Genomic DNA, 21595 nt, shown 5'->3' with positions numbered 1-21595 from the left:
ACAGTTCTATTTATCTTAGAAGCAGATATTACAATGTTGCAGGCAGATGTCTATGGCACATTACAGTCATATCCAATTGTTATTACAGGCACAATAGGCAACTGTATGGCACAGGCTGTTGTGGAGGATGTAATGTTGCTACAGTATGACATGTCTGCTCGAACTCCTGCACAGCTGTTTAGCTGCACATTTTGCGGCTGTGAATAAAGATGTCAATGTGCCCTTCAAAATAACACTTTCTGAAGGTGTGGGAATGTACCATACCCTCCTGGGTGCTAAGAGCATGCACAAACACAGAGGTTTGTCTGTGTGACAAGCCGCTTTAACACCATCCTGGCGAGTGAATTTAATCAAACATTCAGCAGTAAACAGTTTCTCCGTCCTTTCCTGCCTGGTCACAGTAGCATGAGAGAATTACAGAGGGTGGAGATGTGATCCCGGCTGACTCCACAGATTTAAGCAGTCATTTGGGGAATGGAGCCAAACCAAACAGCTCTATCTCATGTTGTGGTGACGTGTGTAATCATGGAAAACCAAAATCGTTTCTGCGTGTTCAAAATGAAATAAACAGTTAAGACACACAGCAATCTTTCCATTTCCTTTATCTCTATTGAATTAGTTTCAAAAAATACTTTTTTCTGGCCTGAACCTACATATACGTATGTGGCTCATACTATTGATTTCTTTGACATTTATCTTAAAAGGAGCATAAACTTAGTACCAGTAATTTTACGCCCATGATTAATAACCACATCCAGATTATAAAAGGATTTTGCTTTATTACCACATTATATAGTCATCAGAAATTTATTACATGAAAAGAAAACCGGAGGAGCCATTAAACTGTTGAATGTATCATTACATCATTTCATTACAAAACCTACAAGCTAATTATTCCATTGCATCAAATACATTGATGTAGATACATTGAGTCCTTTTATAATATTGCAGCTCTGATTTCAGGTTTTAATGGTCAGATGACTAATCGCGAATCACTGCAGATGTGCTCTGTCACCATGTTTAATGCATGCAAGTGGAATCATCATCTGTGTGCATAATCAAAATAAACTCTTTCTTCCTCAGTGTCTCTTCCTCCCACGTCAGTCCAACACTCTGTGTGCTAAATGGCCGACAGCCCTGTAATCTGCAGCACTGACAGCGCATAATCCCAACCGATCAAAGGTTGAGATTACCAAACAAGTGGGAGGGGCAGAGCTGCAGATAGGAGGACGCTGAGAGAGGGTGAGCTCAGATATGACAGTGACTATGCAAGCTGAGCAGGGATTGGTGCACACAAATAGCCAGCCAATCACAGCGGAGGCAGGGAAAAACAACAAGGCAAAGGGAGAGCTGGTGAAAGAAGGAAGAGCGATGAAAAAGCGAGGGAGAAGGTGAAATCACAGCAGCACAGAGGAGAGACCAAACAAGGAGGAGGAGAAGGATGAGTGGAGGAGAGAGCACTGATCAGTGAGGTCTCCAGAGAGGGAGAGAGGCGAGGAAGGAGATGAGCAGGGAGAGGGGGGTGAGCAGCCAGCACTGAGAACATCCATCAGCTCAGGCAGCCATGCTCTGAGCCCTGGAGCAGCAGGGCTACGCAGATACTGCACAGGCCCACCATCAGGCCTATCTCAGCCCCCCATCCCAGCCACAACCACCAGGGCAGGGATAAAAGAAGATTCTCCTCACATCAGCTGCGCACAAGAGCCATGAGGACAGCCAGGAAGGGCAGCGTGGAGATGCCTGCGTTTATGCGGCAGCTGGTGAAGGAGACAGAGAAGAGGGTCAGCTCTTTCTTCAAAGGGGGCCGTGGAGGAGCAGCAGAGGGAGAGCAGCCAGGGGAGGGGGAGAAGGAGGAGGTCATCCCCAGCCCTTACCTGGACCGGCCGGTCCTCGACAAGCTAATGGAGGAAGGATGCGCCCGTTGGGGCCTCACCTACGCCCTGGGAAGCATGCAGGGCTGGAGGGCCAACATGGAGGACTTCCACAACTGTGTGCCACAGCTGGGTGGAGAGCTGGCCGACTGGAGCTTCTTCGCAGTGTTCGATGGTCATGCAGGCAGCACAGTGGCACAGCACTGCTCCCAGCACCTCCTGGGTCACATCCTGGCCACAGGTAAAAGATATGCAACCCAAAATGAATTAGATTAGTATAAAAGATGTTAAGTGTTGTTACACTTTATTGATTAATTGTAGTGGTGTTCAGCTTTCTTTGAGATATTCTGATCTTAAAACTGGGTTCTTGCTGGAGAAAATGTTCATATTACATGATTGATTGAGATGATTTTTTCCCCCATTATCAGACATCAATACCATGAGTGGTTACTATTATATATTATATATTATATAAATATCTATCCTGTTCTATGTAATGATGTGTTTTTATGAGGTGCCAGATCCAGAAAACACCAAGTATTTCAGCATTATATGTTTGTGCACACAGGTGGAATGGGACCAGAGGACGACCCTGGAAGGGTGAAAGGAGCCATCATCGAAGGCTTCCTGCAAACAGACAAGCACCTTCACTCTGTGGCACGTCGAGAAGGCTGGGAGAGAGGTGGCACCACTGTGGTGGCCACTCTCATCTCACCGTATTACATCTACTTCGCCAACTGTGGTGACTCAAGGGCCATGCTGTGCCGGTCGGGCCAAGTTTGCTTCTCCACCGAGGACCACAAACCTTACAGCCCTCTGGAGAAAGAGCGCATCGAGAGCGCAGGTGGCTCTGTGACCATCCAACGGATCAACGGCTCCCTGGCAGTGTCCCGTGCTCTGGGGGACTTCAGCTACAAGGGGGCAGAGAACCGGTCGCCCACCCAGCAGATGGTGTCACCAGAGCCAGAGGTGTATGTGGTGGAGCGCTCGCCTGCAGATGAGTTCCTGGTGCTCGCCTGCGATGGGGTGTGGGATACCATCAGCAACGAGGAGCTGTGCGCCTTCATCCACAACCGGCTGTGTGTCTGCACTGACCTGAGGGACGTCTGCACTCAAGTCATTGACCTCTGTCTCTATAAGGTCAGAACCTGCTGTGTAAAACCAATGTTTTCTTAATACCTTTGAATAACAAAGCGGTCCAGCACCTCATGCATGTCTACAGTAGTTAAAATGGCTAATCCTTTTAAGTGATTATAACCTGAAAACACAGTTTTAGTGCAAAACGGTGTTATACAATTTTTAATGTGTTGTGGATTTTATGTAATAACATAATCCTTTAAACTATGACTGTGTTGAGTTGGTTTGGCTTGGTCTAAAGGCTGCTGGGTCGGCCTACTTCTTGCGAAAAGGCCTCAGCCTTATTAAAGTAACTCAAGGACAGTTTCCATTTGATTAATCGTGCACTAGTCAATCATGATCAATCTTCTATATGACTTTAATTCAGGCTTTCGAAAACTTACCACAGTCACTTTTCTTAAATGTAACTTTTAAAACCCAACAGCTTAGATTAGACAGGAGTTAGAGAAGGAACATTTAGTAGGATGGGCAGATCTACAAAAGTGTTTGACATAACAATCATTGTATCTTGATACGAGAGTGTGAAGTTCAACAGGATTGTGCTTTATTCTCTCTTTTTTCTTGGTTTGAAGACTTATTAGTCTGGTTATTTCGTTCTACACACAAATTACTTGATCATAAAGATAGTAGGTGAATCTATGTAATATCGTGGTATTAGGTTGCCATTTTGTTTGTATATGTGCATGGTCGCTGGTGCTGTGATGAAAAAGAAGAAGAAGAGAAAATCGTTGGTAAAATCTTAATAAAGCAATACTGAAATATTATCACCTTGAATGAAGGGTATGCAACGCATTTTAGAGGATTTTTCTAATATTTATTGATGTTCTCATAATGTTAAACTGAAAAGGGTGAGAGAGGCTGTCAGTCAGCGGTTGTGTAGAGAAGAAACAAGAGACCTGGCCTCGGAGCTGTGGTGGTGACAGCTGGTCGTCTCATCACTGTCGTGGTCCTCTAGTTGTTAGTCATGTCCATGTGTTGTGTGGGAGAGGCTTTGGGGTAAAGACTGAGAGGAGGAGTGGGATATTTTTGGTTGAATACCATCAACTGCCATTTGGTGCTGGGCAAGTAGTTGCTGAAAATGACACCAATGAGAGCAGTGAGATTTAACAAGAATGGTTCGGGTTGAAACAAAGAGCTGAAAGGTGCTAAAACGCTCCGTCTGGGTGAGATAAAGTCTGGAGTCAGGCGATTATTCTCTGTTGGTGCATCACAATGAATGACCTCTTTTACACAGTAGTCCTTTGTTAACATAAAAATGTCAACCAAAGCTTCACATCCGTGCCCACATGAAGGCGAAGGTCTAAAAGCGAACCGGAGAATAGCACCTCTGGCTGTAATAACGCATTTAGACTGAAAAAGATGCTCTGACTTCTGCTCGAGGTTCATTTCGGTCTCAGTTAGACTGTGGCTGCTGTTCATGGTATAATAGTGTGACAGACCACCTTAAAATAGACTGCAGGGGTGTCAGAACAGGTTATGTGGGATTATTCTGGGTTCCTGTGAGGACTCATTTCAGCCACTCTCACTCGGAGAGTGTCAGATGGTTTATATTCACGAACATGGAATTGCTCATCCTACCGTCCTCATACATAAAGAGTCATTTCAAAGCAGTGAGGGAGAACAATTCTTCCACTATAGTCAGCTCCACTCATATCATAGTTACTAGATTTTAGGGTGTTTAGTGAAGGTCGTTTTTCTCTATACAGCAATCTGTAGCATGAGGGAATTAGCTTGTCAAAACGACTTAAGCTTTTCAGCTGAAAAGCTTTATGTGTTATGTTGTGCCCATTATCTAACTGATGCATGGTCTACTACCTTAATAAGCAAAAGAAATTGTCAGTAAACTCATCCCCCGTTTAAAACCGGGACTCACAGACCCTCAAGGTGATTCATAAAAGAAATTGGGTTTATCTTATTTTCTATAGAGTGAAAATAGCACATCAGGACAAACATGGGCCACATGTGCACACACTAACAGCCATGCTGCACTCTGTTTGGCCATCATGTCCATCATGCCACTCTGTTGCGTAACAGGGCTTCAGCCTGGATATGCAGAATGACCTCAAAATGTCAACGCGTCTTCCACACTCCATTTCCATTTGCTTGTTCCGCTGCCTCTGTGTGACACTGGTGCGCCAACCTTGAGGTGAAAATGATCTATTTCTGAAAGTGTTCACCCAGGATGAAATAATGTTTTATCTGCTGCAATTTGTGAGGTCAGCCATCATCGCTCACCTCTGCTGACTTCCCTCCACAGGGGAGTTTGGACAACATCAGCATCATCCTGCTGTGCTTCCCTGGAGCCCCCCAGCTGTCAGCAGAGGCATTACACCAGGAGGCTGAGCTGGAGGACCTGTTGGAGTCCAAAGTAGCAGGTGTGTGTTCGTTTAATCATGTTAGACGACTGTCATATTAGGCATTTGGGGACTTTTTGTTAAAAAGCCTTATGGGGACTGTGTGCCTCTAAAAGTTTACTGCAAAGACCAAAATCAACTATGATTTGATCCTACTGACTTCAACAAACATTGTCTGTGTAGCCAAAGCATGACAGATCTTATTGCACTGTGCCATTGACCTCCTTTATTGTCCAAAAACTATTAAAACACATCCGTTATCTATATTGTTGCACTGCATAACATCGCCCCTCATTATTGTGAGCACACACACTTTTGTTTTATTTCAATCTCAGACAGTGTCCTCCTGCTGTAAATACTCACTACAACACCAAATGTGTATTAATCCGCAACTCAAAATAGTCCCCAACAAATACACTATTTACTCCTCTTTGAATCGTGTTTGTTAAAATCTACATTTCTGTTTTGGAGATTACTTTTTTTAAATCAAACTATATTTATGTGTGACCTATTTTTATTTGGCTTGGAGCTGAAATTATTGCGAGATGGACTATAGCCATATAGCAAGAATGTAGAGTAACTCCAGGCTCACTCTTTAAGCTGCACGTAAAATTCAAAAACTTTCCAAATGTGCTCATAAGTTTGTTTCTACGTTTTTGCTCTTTTGACAGAGATTTACGATGAGCTGTGTGCCAGGGGGGAGGAACCTGATCTGCTGTCTGTCCTCACAGTCCTCGCCTCCACTGTCATCCCTGGATTACCACCAGGTGGAGGCATACAGAGCAAGTAAGAGACACAAAATGGGCGCTGGTGTGTATCAGTGTGAGCGTCTAGAGCCTGTGCTGGGAAATGACACCATGTTTGTTCTGTGTGTTGCAGGAGGAACTGCATTATTTCTGCTTACTATCAACAAAGAGAGGCACACAGCCCCACAGTACCAAACGTGAGCACACATCAGTCCCATTCTAACCATTATTTCCTCCACTGTGTCCAGTATATTCACCATTATTTTTTCCATCATCTGTCTGTCCAGGGCCTGGGAGGCTCCTGAGAAGTCCGGCGGGATTCTGTGCCCAAGGATCGATGGAGTGGCTGTAATTAATGTCAATATAAAACTGTTTTCTTCGTGTGTGCAATTTGACAAAAAGGGAGATGATTAACAGACAGGGATGTTTGTTTACATCATACCAGCAAGCTGCATCTTGTCTTGACAAATACAATGCAAATAGTTCTAATAAAGTCTGATACATTTTATATTTATACAAGAGGGACATTTTGTAAAACTTACTCAGAGAAACTGATCCAGCAACAAACCTCTGCCTCATATTCAGTCAACAGAAGATGCAGATGATCGTTTCAAATGGCAGTCTGTAAAAATGACTAACAAGCATCTGTAAAGTTGTACCTTTTTATTGGATAAATAAAGTAAGGAACGTGTCTGTATGTGGGATTATATTTCTAAATGGAGTTAATAGAAGAATAGATTTAATAGAATAATAATTTAAATTTTTTTCACTTTCCTCTCCAGGAAAGAAAAATGTGTTGACTGAAATGGAGTCAGTGTTAGCCAAAACCTAGTGTGTGATAACATTCATTTGTTCCAACAGTGCTAACAGCTGGCCAGCTGTTGGGCAAATTTGTCAAATTTATCTCACGGTCAAAAGTGACAGGCAAATAAACATTGGTTAGATATTTAATTCTAGCAATTAAATTTCAACACAAACGCTTACACTCAATCAATAAAAATACATTTCAAACATAATCTAAACTCCTTTGAAGACCTGTTTACTTTTACAAATTGTTTTCTATTTCAGACATGTAGAATAAATGATGTTATTTGTTAAAATAATTTGATAGATAATCATCAAATGAGCAACACAGCATACTGTGGTTTGATTGTGACCAAAAGTTGAACTCAAAGTATCCAAAAATTGGCCAAATACCCTAAAGGTTTTATCTATCAATCAAAATATATTTTACACAAGGTTCTACATTTTGCAATTCTTTCTATATATAATAACCATGTTTCTAGACACATTCTTCAATGCAGTGTATGTGAAATGTGTTTTTCCATGAGTTGGATGATCTGTACTGTGCTGCCTTATTCATCTTTTGTATCGCTGATCAAACAAACACCATCAAGACGGGTCAGTCTCAGGACGGGTTTCATTGCATTGTTACATTGTTTTGGCAAGTAATTTTCTGTGTATAGACATTTCATGTTAAAAGTCATGACTGTTTTAAAACCTTAATAAAGAATATTTGACTGACGATGTGCTGTATTTTATCCACAACAGCTCACTAAAGAACTATTCTTCACAGTGTTTTGACATTAGTAACAGTGAAGATAGTTCACCAAGGGTGACCGCTGGAGGAAAATGGATGATTTTGTCTTCTGAAAAGATCTCTGAGGAGGAAGATTTTCTCCTCACACTCATCATCTGAAGCACTGATGAAAACCTGCGCCACAGAATGACACAGCATGGATTAAAATGGGGTTTCTTGCATAGTAAAGGATCTCCTCCAGCTAGACGAGGAGAGCCTGAATCTCGTTCTCCGCTCTGTTGATGTGGTCCTGCGACTATCTGTACGACACTTATTGACATAAGGACGTCCTCCGCAGGCCACGTTTGATTAGATGTGCTCCATTGAAAACCCTGGATCTCAGCGCTCTTTCATGATTACTATGAATTTCAATGATGTGCATTGATGAAACAAGATGGGCGACTTGTGAGCAATCACCAAATTAAAATGTCTCTTTTTCTGTGCTCGTGAGCTCCTGTAGTGTGTTTAAGAAGCTCTGTTTAATGACAACGATTCCTAATTCAAACGTTTTACATATGCAGTTAATTATCCGAGAGGTGACTGTAGATACTGTGTTTATGCCTGTAAGCTCACTAATACTGACTACCACCTCACATACAACCATGTTTATTGAGGGGCCTAAGGAGCCTGTGTAGCTCTCTTAAATCAGCAGTCTCTTTTAAGTGGTCCTTTACTGCTTCTTTCATCTGATTGCTTTTGTATGAGCCAATCACTTCAGGACATCAGACCCCTCTTCACAGTGATGCTGAATTCTTTAAATCCTGTTCATCTCTTTGCTCTCTTTCTCTACACACAACAAAATATAATCAATTATTTGACGTCCTGAATCCATGCTGGAGGTCTGCCTCTATCTGCATAGACTTCCACTGAAATTCCAATTAAAGGAAAATTATTCTACTCTCAGAATGAATTTTTTCATACTGAGTGGTCAAATGATTGTCTTGAAATTACCCAGTCAGGAAACTGGTTGGATTAGGGCTCCAGTATAGAGAACCCAAAGCAATATACACAAGAATAACATCTTAGCAGTGCTACCTATCCACACTGGTTTCCTGTAATCGATTATTCATAATGGCCAAGGCCCCCACACCACCGGAGAATCCATTTTGATGGCTGTAGCTCTGCCGTGGGCCCTGATGAGCTGTTTCACTCAACTGCTTCTGCAGCAGTGCCAGAGACACCTTATTGGACACCATGAACTCATTGACAGAGATCATCTCTCCTGACAGACGACGGCCCACATACACCCCATCAGCCACCGCACCTGCATCTGTCTCACTGTCACACACTGTCTCCACTGAACCATCCGTGTAGCGGTGTCTTCCTGCGGGGTAATGGGATGAGACAGGCTGCACAGCGTTGCGTTTTAAGCGTTTTTGCTTGAGGTGTGCAGGCAGACGCCTCTGGTTGTGATTTTTGTTCTGGAGGCAGGGGCAGCAGAGCCACGAGCGCCCAGGTGTAGAGCAGGAGCAGGGCTGATGGCGCCCCGAGCAGACCAGCTTACCCACGATCCAGGTGAGTGTTTGCTTGATGACAATGGAAATGACATTGAAAAGTGAGTAGATACAACACACCCCCATTAAGATGAAGAGGCAGTTCCAGAGCCGGTAGGCCTCCTGGGACTCATACTGCTGTCTCTGACTGCTCACCAGGTCCCCGAAGCCGATGGTGCTGAAGGCCACAAAACAGAAGTAGAGGGAGTCCACGTAGCTCCAGTTCTCCATGGAGCTGTACAGAGTGGAGGCACTGCACGCAATCACCACAGACGCTACACCCAGGATCAGCATCACGTAATAGACTGACGGTTTCCAGCCTTCCAGGCTGTCCTCCTCGCCAGACGACTCCTCCCTGCTCGACACTACCCCGACTCCAGCACACCTCAGCCGACGCTCATGAAACCAGCGCATGATGTAAGCTAACATTGTGATGATCCTCTCCAGGAAGAGGTTAAAGAAGAGGATGGTGGCAGCACAGCCAATGAGACCGTAGAAGATTAAGAATATTTTTCCAGCTATGGTTGCTGGTGTGGTCATGCCAAAGCCTGGAGAAGAGAGAATAAAAGGTTAAAAGGTCAAGACTGACAGACAGTACAGAGAGTCATCTAAGAACTTTAAAATTAGCATTTCAGAAAAACCAAAAAACTTCAAGACTTACCTATAGTGGAGATCACAGTGCCAACAAAGTAGAAAGCTCCAGAGAAGTCCCAGCGGGGCCTCAACGTGTCCACTCTGATCCCAGCCCCATTTGCCTCCTCGTACTGCCGCAGCAGAGTGTGCAGAGCACCCAGGTTGATCCGGTATCTCTGGGTGAAGTTGTCCAGCTGCTGCTTCCAGAGGCGGCGGGCGCGCAGCTCAAAGGGATGTTCCAGGGCTGAGAAGATGGCCGCCCCGCACAGCAGGTAGAGCAGGATGAGCCCAGCCAGCAGGCAGAAACGGGCGTTGTCTTCATTCATGGGTGCCCTCGGGCAGCAGCAGCAGCCACCGGCGGCAGCCCTCCTCTGAGCCATGAGCACAGCAGCAGATACACCTCTCCTCCGCCTCCGCCAGTGCTGCCAAGTCACACACTCACAGTCTGTGTTGCAGGCATCACCCGCCAGACAACACACATGTACTGGCCATATAAAGCACTATACATTTGGAGGTTACTGAGGGCTGTAATATAGCCTGTAAGAAAACAAAAGAGACATACATTGGCAATATGTTTGCTATACTGTAAACATTTGCAATTCTATTTTTTAAATAAAAAATGATTGCAACCACTAAAATCTGAGCAAAACACATTAAGCTTTGGTTAAATCAGTATAACATAAAGACATTCATGATGAGAAAGCACTACACTCTAGATAACATTTTAGTCAGCAGTAGTTAATGGCATCTAATCCACACAGAGATCAAATAGTCAAAGTTTAAAGTAAGAAAACCACATAGTACCTGGTCTCGTTGACAGCAGTGTCCGTTCCCAGAGCGCTGCTGGTCTGCTGTGCTCGTTCCATGGATCTGCTGAACAATGCCCAGCGCAAGGAAGCCTCTTGACTTTTTTTTTTTTGAGCACACTGAAAGGCTGTCTGATGTTTCATCTGTCACACACTGACATCATCATCCTCTGCCCTCCCCCTCCGTCTTTGAGCACACCCTGACTGGTGCAGTCATCTCTTTATTTCAAAATCCACTATTCCTCTTTTTTTTTTTGTCTGCATCACAGCTCAGTGTATCATCACCTTGAAGTGCTACAAGTGACAAAAAGTTTGCTCTGTATAATTGGTCCTTTAATTGCTCCTTCAATGAGTTTCAAGTCTGGGTTCAAGTAGAGCATCAGCCTCGGCTCTCCTCTGCCACTGACATTAATGTTTAGTCATGGCCTAAACATTAGAGAGGCATCATGACCAGGAACTATCCAGTTTGCTCAGAGGCCAGCAGATAAGACTGTGGTCGTACTGTGCAGCTTGCAGCCCCTCTCAGAGGGCTTTTTGTTGTTGCTGCAGACTGTGTGGGAGGATTTGCTGGGCATGACTTTCAGTTTTTCTGTCTGTTCATTCCTTTAATCTCATCTGGTGCTGCAGGTAAGGGCAGGGGTTCCCTCTGCCTGCCGTCTGATGGCTGAATGACACGAGCGGACAGGTGCGGAGGACAGAGAGCACATCTGCCTTCATCTCACCAGTCAGCCTTACATCTGGTGTTTACCTTGACAGAGTGTCTAATATTCCGATCCACTCAGGCTCACAGCGCTGCATATCAGTCACTTTGACATGCTGAAATGGCTGGAAATGTATGTAAGTACATCAATATGCACTGATATCAATCAGGGCTTTGCTTTCTGAATAACTGTACAATGGATTTAACAATATCCAATAACTAAATAATGAAATATAACAGTATGTTGTAAAAGGCTTCACAGTATGTAACACAAAAAATATTTGTATGTATAATCCAGGATTTAGACTACTAAAAAATTAAGATGTTACAATTCACTTTTCCCTCACAACTAATTTTAACATCCAATTAACTAAAACACATTTATTCATTTATTTATTTGGTTTATTTAGGGAAAGAGCATGTTGACAAACCATGTTATTAATGCATCTCAAATCATTCTGCAATTTACCAAGCACATTTTTTCTTTTATATTTAATTTTCATGCTGAAGTCACTGAGGTGTCAGGTTCAGGCAGGATAAATAAGGGTGAGTCACACAAATTTTCATACTCCAAGTGACACTTTATAATGGCATAAACTCAGGGGACTTTTTTTTTTAATGATGCAAGTATAAATACTGCAGAACTCTACCCTGCTGCCTTTGGGCCTTAGGTTTGACTTGCAGATGAAAAAGAGTCTACAGCTGATGTCTGATGTCTGCATGCTAACATGCTCACTGTCCCAATGCTAACTAGTTTTGATGCTTAGCAGGTATAATGTTCACAGCATGCTAACATTTGACAAATTAAAATGTTGACCCGTTAATGGTGCTAGATGAAACCAAACTTCATAGCGGTCCAATAATTGTCGAGACATTTCGCTCAAACATCAAGCTCATGGTGGTACTAGAGGCAGGGATCACCAAAGTCATTAGGATTCATCTTCAGGGGACCATGAACGCCTGCACAAACTTGTGGGCCAGACTGTCTAGTAGTTTTGGAGATATTTCACGTCTCTATTGAAGTCTCAAAGTTCGGGATTCTTTTATCTGTGAAATTTAATCCTTGCTCTGCTGCATAAATGGTGAAATTATTTCACAATGTAACGTGAGAACAGAATATAAAATATCATATTAATACTGTGTGATGCATTTAAATAAAGCATTTAAAACTTGTCAAATAATGATGATAATAGTGAGGCGAACAATGAAAGAAATGCAGGAAATAAATCCACTTATTTGAGCGTCATAGTTTCAGCACCATTTTAATGACACAGTGTGACATTTAAACTACTGTTTATCTCAAGCCAGGGGGGGCAGCTGTATCTTTAGCTTATAATTTGTAGTGCAGAGTGTTTCCTGAAATAATGAGAGGGTCATGTCAAGACAGTAGGGTCAGAAAATGGAAGAGTGCTTCGCTCTTACAGGGTAATCTCAGTGTTACTGTCACTGCAGTACAGGTGAGCATTCACTGGTCAAGCTTTACACTTTTTGATGCTGTGGGCCTAATAAATTTAAATCTGTCATTTGATTAATTTGATAACAGATTTTGTAAAAAATGTGTTGTCATTGTAATCAATTACAACCTCGATTTTTTTCCAATAAGAAGTTCATTCCCACAGTTCTAATAATGGAACTGATTCGGAGGTCGGAACATCTGCAGTCATTCTGCACTTCTGAGTGTTGAAGGAAGGATTTAGAGTGTATTCCCACACATGTACTGAGAGGCGTTCAGGTCAGTGGCAGCATGTTGGCCAGTATATCAATGAGGTTGTCCAGACCCCACAGGTAGCCGTCTTCTCGATTGCCCTCTACCCAGGGAGCGCGGTGGTCCACGTTGAGGTGAGGCGGCAAGGCCACTGTCTTTCCAAAGTCAATCATCCAAACTCCTGTTCTGCCGGTCCAGTCGTGCACAAACAGTAAGGAACTGCCCACGACCTGCAGGGACACAGCTGTTAGCAAGAGTTTCACATCAGCTTCACATTCATAGCATCAGCTTTAACTGTCCCACCTCATGTGCTCTGAAGAAGTCTGACTCCTCCAAGACGTGCCGCAGTTGTTTCAGCCGCCTCAGATATCCCCACTGAAGGGAAAGACAAAACATTTACGAGAGGGGAAAGAAAAATCTACAAGTGAGTGAAGGTCAGCGAAGGTCACACTCACCACGATGTTTGTATTGGACTCAACAAATTTGTCAAATGCTTCCATCACTTGGTCTCTACTTTTGGTCCTTTTGAAGTTTGTGTCACATTCTTCATTTGCCTTCTACACAGGAAATGTACAGATTACAGCATTATAACGCAAAAGATGCAGCTATTAGACCATGAACACAAACATTCACTACTGCAAAAAACAAACTCTTTTTAAAAAGATTTTCAACCAAGTATCATTTATTCCATATATGTCTGACACAGCCTACTTTGACGAGAACTGTGAAACGTACCCCGAATCCTTCGATGCGGAAGCCCAGAGTTGTTGTGGAGCTCAGCGTCTCCCTCCACTGCATGTACCTGGTCTTCAGCACCGCCCGCTGGGCTCGTTCTTGCACCGTTGGAGCCTCTGGGTCCACAGCCACCATCTTCTCATACATGTCGTGACGAGGCTGAGGCCGTTCCCGGGCCATCAGCAGCTCCTGCTCGAGGTATGTGCTGTGAGGGACATCGACTCAATGTCTTTATTACTCAAGTTTATCAAATATCATCATAACTGTGAAAAAACAAAATTCCATAGAGGTACATATTGCTTTGGCATAAGACCCAAGAATATATTTGAATGTCATTTCTTGATATAAGGCCTTTTTGAGAATCAGCGTTGCCCCGTTTAAACTCACCGGCTGCCCATCTTGCAGTCCATGATGGCAGGAGTGTTGAAATGGGTCAGCAAGTTATCCATCATGTTGTAATCCTGCTCGTCCCGCTGCACCACACCATAGTAAGCTGGGACAAAGGGCCTCAGGACGTCCTCCATCAGTCTGAGGTAGCACTGCTGCTCCCCCTCACAAAACCTCTTCAGCAGTGTACCATAATCCCCAACATGAAAGCTCCCTGTGGAGACGAGTAAGGGAAAAGACAGACACACAAGACAGCTTAAAAACTGCACTTATTCTATTGCTTTATCAGAATTTAACCCGCTGAGGCGCAAAATGAAAGACAAGTGAGGCCAGATAAACAAACCTGCATGTCCGACCACCTGCAGCCACTGCTGAGGTTTCTTGGGAGTCATAGGAAGGAGAGATGAAGTCCTGCAACTTTTGTGCTTCTTCCATGCGGAGCTCTGCATCAGGAGGGCAAAAAAAACCTCAGTTAGTCATTCTTCAGCACGCACACACTCCAGGACACACTCCTCTGCTGTGTTTTTCTGCTTCTTCACAGAGGCAGAAAGGACCTCAGACTTCAGACTCAGTCACTCGAATTTTTGCCTCATGGGCAAACAACGTCTCCGTGGAAACGGCCCGTCACCAAGACTGACTAAAGACGTGCAGAAGAGAGGGCTCTGATCTTATGCAACAGGTTTATCAAACATTTACAGGAAGCACTTGTTTTCTACTTTTATTAACCACTTAACCAAACAGTGCAAGGCTGAACACACAGATGTTGACGATGAAAATATGGAAGCTGGTTCCACGTTTTAAAATTATGGCTACTGTAGTTACTTTCCAGATCAAGATTTTACAGAGACAATAGGTGATCAGGTTATGAAATATGATTTACTGTCAGAGATTAAACTATCCAAAAAATAAATAAAGCAGTTTAAATTAGCTCCACTTCACCCAGCTACAACAGTAAAATGCTGCTTACAAATTAATACAAGAGTCCATTAATCAAGACAGATGTAATTTATTTTTTTTGCATAATGAGTTCTTTTACTTATTTATTTTTTAAGCACAATTTGCATTTTTCTGCAGCAAAGAAGATGTTCAGCAGTGGATATATAAACAGTCACAGAATATCTTCCTGCATTGAGTACTTTTTCTTTTGATACATTTTTTCTGAGTATATGTATATGCTTTTACCTAACATTTTGGTTTTTTTCATGCATTTTCACAGTATGGTATCAGCATTAGTTCACATTAGTAAATATTATTCCTCCACCATCTCATGCCCCCTCATGCGGTGGCTGCAGTGTCAGTTCTCTGCCTGTGGGGGGCAGCAGCTCGCCGGAGCGCCGTCGAGCCTCCGTCCGCTGCGGCAGAAGAAGCAGCAGCGGAGGGAAGAAGAAGAATTTAACGGTTCCCGGTTGTTGAACCGCTCTGGTCTCCGCCGGGAGATTTACTAAAGTGTTTTGGCTGTTTTGTCTCATCAGTCCGGCTGCTAGTTGCTTCATCTGCTCCCTCTGGCCAACACACCGCGATGTTTTTCCAACGAGTAGCTATGTGCTGACAACTTAGCTCATTACGGACCAGTACTGCAGCCAGAGGTAATGTGTCTGCTTGTTTGGCGTTTATTCGCACACTGAATGACATTCAGTGATTCACACACGGACAGCTTGGTTAACTAGCCAAACCAACTATCTTTGGAGAAGCAGTGCTAACTATAATAACTAGCGACAGTGTCCATGCTAACTGACTAGCTAACCTAAGCTAGCGTTGGTCAGTGGACGTTAGAGCAAAGATGTCAACTCTTGCTAGCTGACAAAGAGGCAGAAGATAACATATAACATTGGCTTCATTTCTTAAGTTTTATTTCACAGAGCCGACCCTCAAACTCATGTGTTGTTAACTAGCTAAACAAGCAACACCACCGCCGTCTGTAATGTTTTATGCGCAGGTAACGTTACAGTGAAAGCTGATGTGGAGTCACGGGAGAAAGTGAAGTCAAGCGCGAAACCTGACGCAGCGAAAGAGACACAATCAGTAACTTACCCCTTAAAATATGACTTAAGACATCAGCTCAGCAGTCCCCGACATATGGTTTCTGCCCACCAACCCGAACTTTTTTCCAATAAAAAACGATGACACCTTTAGAAATGGGCTCCGTCTGCTCGCTACCGCCCCCCGCGGTGTGTTTTGATGGAGACAGACTGAGTGAAGAGCAACCAGATCATCCATTAGGACGTGTTTAAAATAACTGTGCTAATGGAAGTGGCAGTCAGGTCACCCCCGAGGTGTAATATCTAAAGCTAATGTTTTATGTTTTACAACCAGGCTTCTGTGATACTGTCTGTAATGTAAACACAAACTTAACACACTTCCCGTTAAACAGTCCCGTGAGCAGAAACAAGTGTTCTGCATTACCCACGTTACTGATAATGTGGCTTTTGGGTTGTTGCTCTCTGTCCATGATCCCATGAACATGAAAACTACTCTAAAACTTGCATTATTTAGTGGCTGATTTTTACAAATTACAGTTGCACTTGTTAACATCATTAAACTGTAGGGAATCGGGTTCAGATTTGCCCAAATTGTCAAAACATTTGATTTGATCTTGATGGCTGGATCTTAATCCAGAGCCCCCAGTACACTATGAGACCTGTGCTGACATTTGAGCTTAATGTTGAGCTTCCCTGTTCTCTTTGCAGACTTTGCCAGATGCAAAAATAGTTTTCTTGGTTTGTTCCTGGCGTCAGATGCATGTGTCTCCATGAGCTTGCCATAATATTACCCAGCTGTAGAAGAGGAGTTAGTTATTCCAGTTTGCTCGTAATTGTTAGTGATAATTCGCCTCTCCTGCACAGACCCAGAGCGATGGAGGAGGGCTCTGAGCTGATGGAGGACATTGTGTTTCGAGGAGTGGAGTTTTCTGTGAAGGTAGAGGTGGACAAGGGCTTGCTGATAGTTGAAATCTCAGACGCCATGACGGCAGATCAGTGGAGGGGGGACTTTGATCCAGCATGTAAGTAGCATACATTCATCATAGGTAAAATATCACACAAATAGTCTCACTCACACTATTGCAATTCATTTTTTTGGTCTTTTTTTTCAGACATAGAGGACCTCACTCGTAAAACTGGCAACTTCAAGCAGTTCCCCATTTTCTGTAGCATGTTGGAATCAGCTGTTAGAAAGGTATGTTTGAAGGTGCACCCAGATAGAATGGGGAAAAAAACCCGGTGCCACAAATACAAAGTCAATAGAAAGATGTGAACAGACAGATTTGCTCGAGGCTGTGTGAGCTAAGCCGAGACTCACTCATTCGAGCTCAATGTTTCCACTTGAGTGAAAAATCCACAGTTATCCAGAGCTGTCCTGCTCTCTTTTCCATTAATGCACAGGAACAGGGGCCAAAAGGAGAGAGCCTGGGGGGAAATAACAGAAACGACTGGGAATTTATATACATTCAGAAATTGGCCCCAGCTGAACTGTTATATATATATATATATACACACACACACACACACACACACACAGACGTGCGTGTGTGCTGTTAAATACACAATCAAATTATCCCAAAACAACAACAGATCACATTTGATTCAAGAGAAATATACAGAGAAGAAAATGATGAATGCAAATTGGATGGTAAACACATTTTAATTGCACCTGTAAGGGATAATGGACAGCGAGCCGGTCATCGTTGCAGAGTGAACCCTGACAGAGTGATGCAGGACTCATCGTGAAGGGGTTCGTTTTACAATAATGGCTGCTGCTCTTTGTACATTATCCTGCTTATTACACAGCTTTGTGCTAAAGAAATCAATTTTATCATCATCATTTAAAAATGATTTTAGAAGTAACAGACAGTAGAATGCCATAATTGATCGATTAGAATAGAGTATTCAACAAAGCCATGTAGTAAGAAAAAGTAAAACATAAAATCAGTCAAATCAACCCGCCTTAAAAACATTTATAGTCTGTTATAAGCTTTAGTTTTTTTCCCAAGTTGATGGCCATGAAGTGTATTTTATTTCTGATGCCGCACAGTGAACTTGAGCTTTTTCTGCAGATGAGTGATTCTGTTACGCTGGACCTCTTGACCTACGCCGACCTGGAGCTGCTGCGTAACAGAAAAGCAGGAGTGGTTAGTCGTCCTCGCGGCCACCAGCAGTCATCCGCTCTCACTGCCAAAAGATACCTGATCCTCATATACACTGTGGAGTTTGACAGGTTCGTTTACGTGGTTATATACTGTACTAAACATAATCTTGTTTGGTGATACTGTCCTTTGGGCACATATTTACTTTGTCAGTATTTTGGTTCTGTCAGTGGAAAAATCTATTTTGTATTTGTAGGATACACTACCCTTTACCCCTGCCCTATGTGGGTAAGCCTGACCCAGCTGCCCTGCAGAAGGAAGTCAGAGCTCTGAGAGCGGAGCTCAGCACCGTCACCTCTCATGGAGTTAACAAATCTGCAGAGCTAGAAATACAGCGCCTGCGAGCGGAGTAGGTTGCATTTAATGTCCATCCTGTGACAAATATGAAGGGAGGTGGGATTGTTTTTCTAAAGACTTATTTTGACATCTCCTCTCCTGTTTTCAAGGCTCGCTGCAGTGAAAGAAGAGAAGGAGGCCATGGCTAAAGTACTGGAGCGACTGCAGGTCAGTGGAAGTGGTTCCACACCTGGACGGGAGGACTGGAGGGTCAGAGACGTGGTCAGGACGCTCGAGGAGCAGCTTGTCAAGGAGAGGGCCAAAAACCAACGCTCAGCGAGCAAGAGGTGCCAGGAGCAGCGACTCTTAGTGGAGCAGGTGGACCTCTTCTGCTTCTCTCTGTCAACTGAAAAAGAAGATTTGTGTCGTTTCCTTCTCTGGTTTTAACTTTTTTTTTTCTTTTTTCCCCCTGTCCTGGTTAGTTTGAGGAGCTGAGAGCGTCAGAGTGCGCTCTCCGTGTTCGTGTCAAGAGTCTCACGAATGAACTGGCGTTGCTACGGAGAGGGTTAGACAATCTAAGCGTGTACTATATCTTTACTTCCTCTCTCTTTCATTCAGTCATTTAAAACGTGCAGTAAACATTTGAAACCTGAATCTCATGTACCTACTCAGCGCACACCCTCTTTGTGTGTCTGCAGCAGAGTGACTCCCGTCTCCGGGCACGCCAGCTCACGGGTCGACGGGGAAATCTACCGCTCCCTCTCCCGTGAGAGGAGGTCTGGGTACGGGATGGTCAGGGCTCGCTCGGGATCCAGAGAACGCATGGAGGACAGAGGCCGACGGTCGGAGGACAGAGGAAGAAGAGCGGACTCTTCAGGACCACGAGCTCGCATACCCAGACCGTCACCTTCTCCCCCTGGTACTGGCTTCGCTAATGATGTTGCTGTCGTTAATTTCTAATATTCTAAATTTCGTGTTTAGATCCCAATGTTCCCACCTATCATCTTGCAGGGTCCCGGGCACCACGCTTTGACCCAACTGCTTACATCCAGGACAGACAGCGCAGGCTGAAAGAGGCAGAACTCAAAAAGTTGGTTTTCCATCCTTTATGGGCATTTTGACAGCATGGTGTTCAACGTATTAGCTGTCGAACTATAGTTCTAACCGTGTCTTCTGTGTCAGACAGAGGAAGGTACGGAGGGACATGCTGACGTCACCCGTCCTCCCTGAGAGGGGTCGTTCCCGTTCCAGAGAGGCCTTCCCTCAGATGGTTCGCTCCGGCAGCAGAGGCAGGAGTTTATCTGTGGAGCGCAGAGGGAGCAGGAACTCATCTGACAGCTCCTTAGTGGATATGGAGGAAATGGCCAAAACTCTCTTCAGGTGATGGGATCACTGTGGATAGATTTTTTTTCTGTTTCTGTTGTTTTTAGCTGGTAATTCTAACGTGTTTGTCTGTGTTTAGGGGAAGAAAACAGACTTACAATGGACCCAGTGCGGTGAGTGTAATGGTGACTTCATGTAACTCTGGTACACTGTTTACTGCTGTTCTCTGTGTATGTGAAGGATAAAGGTGGAGTTATTCTATAACGTGTGTGTGTGCTTTTCTAGTCTAGAGGCAGCCTTTTGACCAGGAAGCCATTATGCAGTACTCCAACACGCAGAATGAAAGACAAAGGTAACTCTTCACAAGCCTTTCACGTTTTTGCTGCAGTGCTTTTAATTACAGGAAACTAAAAACGTAGCCGCCACGCAACATAAAGTTAGAACTTTACGTCTCCAACCCCAGACAGCTCCGTGGATACAGGTGCCGAGCTGTCGGAGATTGACGCCAGGCTGCAGGCGCTCCAGGAATACATGAGGGACTTGGATACAGGACACTAATAGGACCACTCAGCGACGTGTTCCTAGACGACCGCACGGTGTGGCGCTCAGGCCGTCTTTGATTTTCTCCTCACAGACTGAGGAAGACGTCAAGCTTGACGTGAGCGACAGGTTTACCAGCGTGTTCAGTATACGTTCATGTAAGAGACTAAAACTCCTCCTGGACTTCAGGAAACTACAGCCATCACTGTGAAGGACTCATTTTTGTGGACTGAATTTATTATTATTTTTTTAATATACCAAGTTTTTACTAATTAACTTAAAATATGACTTTGTCTGGGTGTTTAGTGGTTTCTTTTCATTTTCACACCTCACCAAACCAAACAAATTAGTTAAATGGATGTAAAACTTGGCAGTACCTCAGCCCGTAAATAATTTATTTGAATCCTTTACTCGCTTGTTGATGTTTTTTCTGTCCTTTTTTTTATTTTATTTAAAAAGTAGATCTGATTGGCATTATGAGTCGTGTTCTCTTCATGGGGTTTTCTCCACACTTCCTCTAGACTCATTTACGTCAAGCAGACTATCTTAAAAATGTCTGTGGGAGTGAATGTGATTGTGTGGCAGTAGATCAACATACGACGGTTAAACCTGTGACTGACTTTAGTCTCCTCTGCCCAGTGCATGCTGGGATACACTCCAGCTCCTGTACTCAGCCAATTCATTCCAGCCAAACGTCTGCAATTTTCCCTCCGCGTGTTCTCTGACTCTGAACTAAACGCAGCATTGTAAGCATTATTGTTCAAACCATTATATGACCTTTAACCCGCTGATACACAAGTGTTGCGTTTCCTACTGTACTTGAACCCATTTGTGTGTGTGAACCCGATTTACGTTACAAACCCATGCGTAGACAATGCTAATCTTGGATAACATTTGTGTAAGGGAACAACACGCATTAACCATAAGTTGTTTTGGACGGACTACAGATGTTTGTATTTAAATGTACACACTGTGGTGATCATGCATGCAAGTGTATGAGCACTGACACCTTTTTTATGATGTGAAAGTGAAACTTTTGCCAAATTTTGTACAAAACTGCTATACATGTTTGTGCACAGAGACTGTTAATCTAATTTTTCCCCAATCTAATGCCTTTTATACCACCTAAAAATATAATTTATAAGAAACATAATATCTGTGTGTGTATT

At 43.6% G+C, this 21595-nt stretch overlaps 4 protein-coding genes across 5 annotated transcripts; 2 read left to right on the top strand and 2 right to left on the bottom strand.

Annotated features, from left to right (window-relative positions):
- The first annotated feature begins 1357 nt into the window (after positions 1 to 1357).
- Positions 1358 to 6875, top strand: ppm1nb (protein phosphatase, Mg2+/Mn2+ dependent, 1Nb (putative)). Its single transcript, XM_070843447.1, has 6 exons — positions 1358 to 2112; positions 2440 to 3011; positions 5266 to 5383; positions 6034 to 6148; positions 6242 to 6305; positions 6396 to 6875. The coding sequence occupies exons 1-6, from the start codon at positions 1707 to 1709 to the stop codon at positions 6411 to 6413; spliced, it is 1293 nt and encodes a 430-aa protein (XP_070699548.1). The 5' UTR covers positions 1358 to 1706; the 3' UTR covers positions 6414 to 6875.
- A 1843-nt stretch (positions 6876 to 8718) lies between these two features.
- kcnk12l (potassium channel, subfamily K, member 12 like) lies at positions 8719 to 10139 on the bottom strand. The gene is made up of 3 exons (XM_070844160.1): positions 9842 to 10139; positions 9184 to 9728; positions 8719 to 9108 (listed from the first exon to the last, which is right to left on the bottom strand). Exons 1-3 carry the CDS (start codon positions 10137 to 10139, stop codon positions 8719 to 8721), a joined length of 1233 nt encoding a protein of 410 aa, XP_070700261.1.
- A 2426-nt stretch (positions 10140 to 12565) lies between these two features.
- itpkca (inositol-trisphosphate 3-kinase Ca) lies at positions 12566 to 16264 on the bottom strand. Its single transcript, XM_070844054.1, has 7 exons — positions 16178 to 16264; positions 14490 to 14589; positions 14147 to 14360; positions 13760 to 13964; positions 13480 to 13581; positions 13328 to 13399; positions 12566 to 13254 (listed from the first exon to the last, which is right to left on the bottom strand). Exons 2-7 carry the CDS (start codon positions 14536 to 14538, stop codon positions 13048 to 13050), a joined length of 849 nt encoding a protein of 282 aa, XP_070700155.1. The 5' UTR covers positions 14539 to 14589; positions 16178 to 16264; the 3' UTR covers positions 12566 to 13047.
- On the top strand, positions 15541 to 21579 carry ccdc61 (coiled-coil domain containing 61). 2 transcript variants are annotated; one of them, XM_070844053.1, is made up of 13 exons: positions 15541 to 15732; positions 16990 to 17147; positions 17238 to 17320; positions 18198 to 18358; positions 18484 to 18636; positions 18734 to 18941; positions 19046 to 19128; positions 19262 to 19482; positions 19575 to 19653; positions 19746 to 19943; positions 20026 to 20059; positions 20172 to 20238; positions 20350 to 21579. In XM_070844053.1, exons 2-13 carry the CDS (start codon positions 17000 to 17002, stop codon positions 20442 to 20444), a joined length of 1530 nt encoding a protein of 509 aa, XP_070700154.1. In that variant the 5' UTR covers positions 15541 to 15732; positions 16990 to 16999; the 3' UTR covers positions 20445 to 21579. The 2 variants fall into 2 exon arrangements, with proteins under 2 accessions (XP_070700154.1, XP_070700153.1); XM_070844052.1 differs by having other exon boundaries at positions 19046 to 19146.
- The last annotated feature ends 16 nt before the right edge of the window (positions 21580 to 21595 follow it).

The sequence above is a fragment of the Pempheris klunzingeri genome, chromosome 14 (genome assembly GCF_042242105.1).
Source record: "Pempheris klunzingeri isolate RE-2024b chromosome 14, fPemKlu1.hap1, whole genome shotgun sequence".
NCBI lineage: Eukaryota > Metazoa > Chordata > Actinopteri > Acropomatiformes > Pempheridae > Pempheris > Pempheris klunzingeri.
This window is presented reverse-complemented; position numbering and strand designations above follow the sequence as displayed.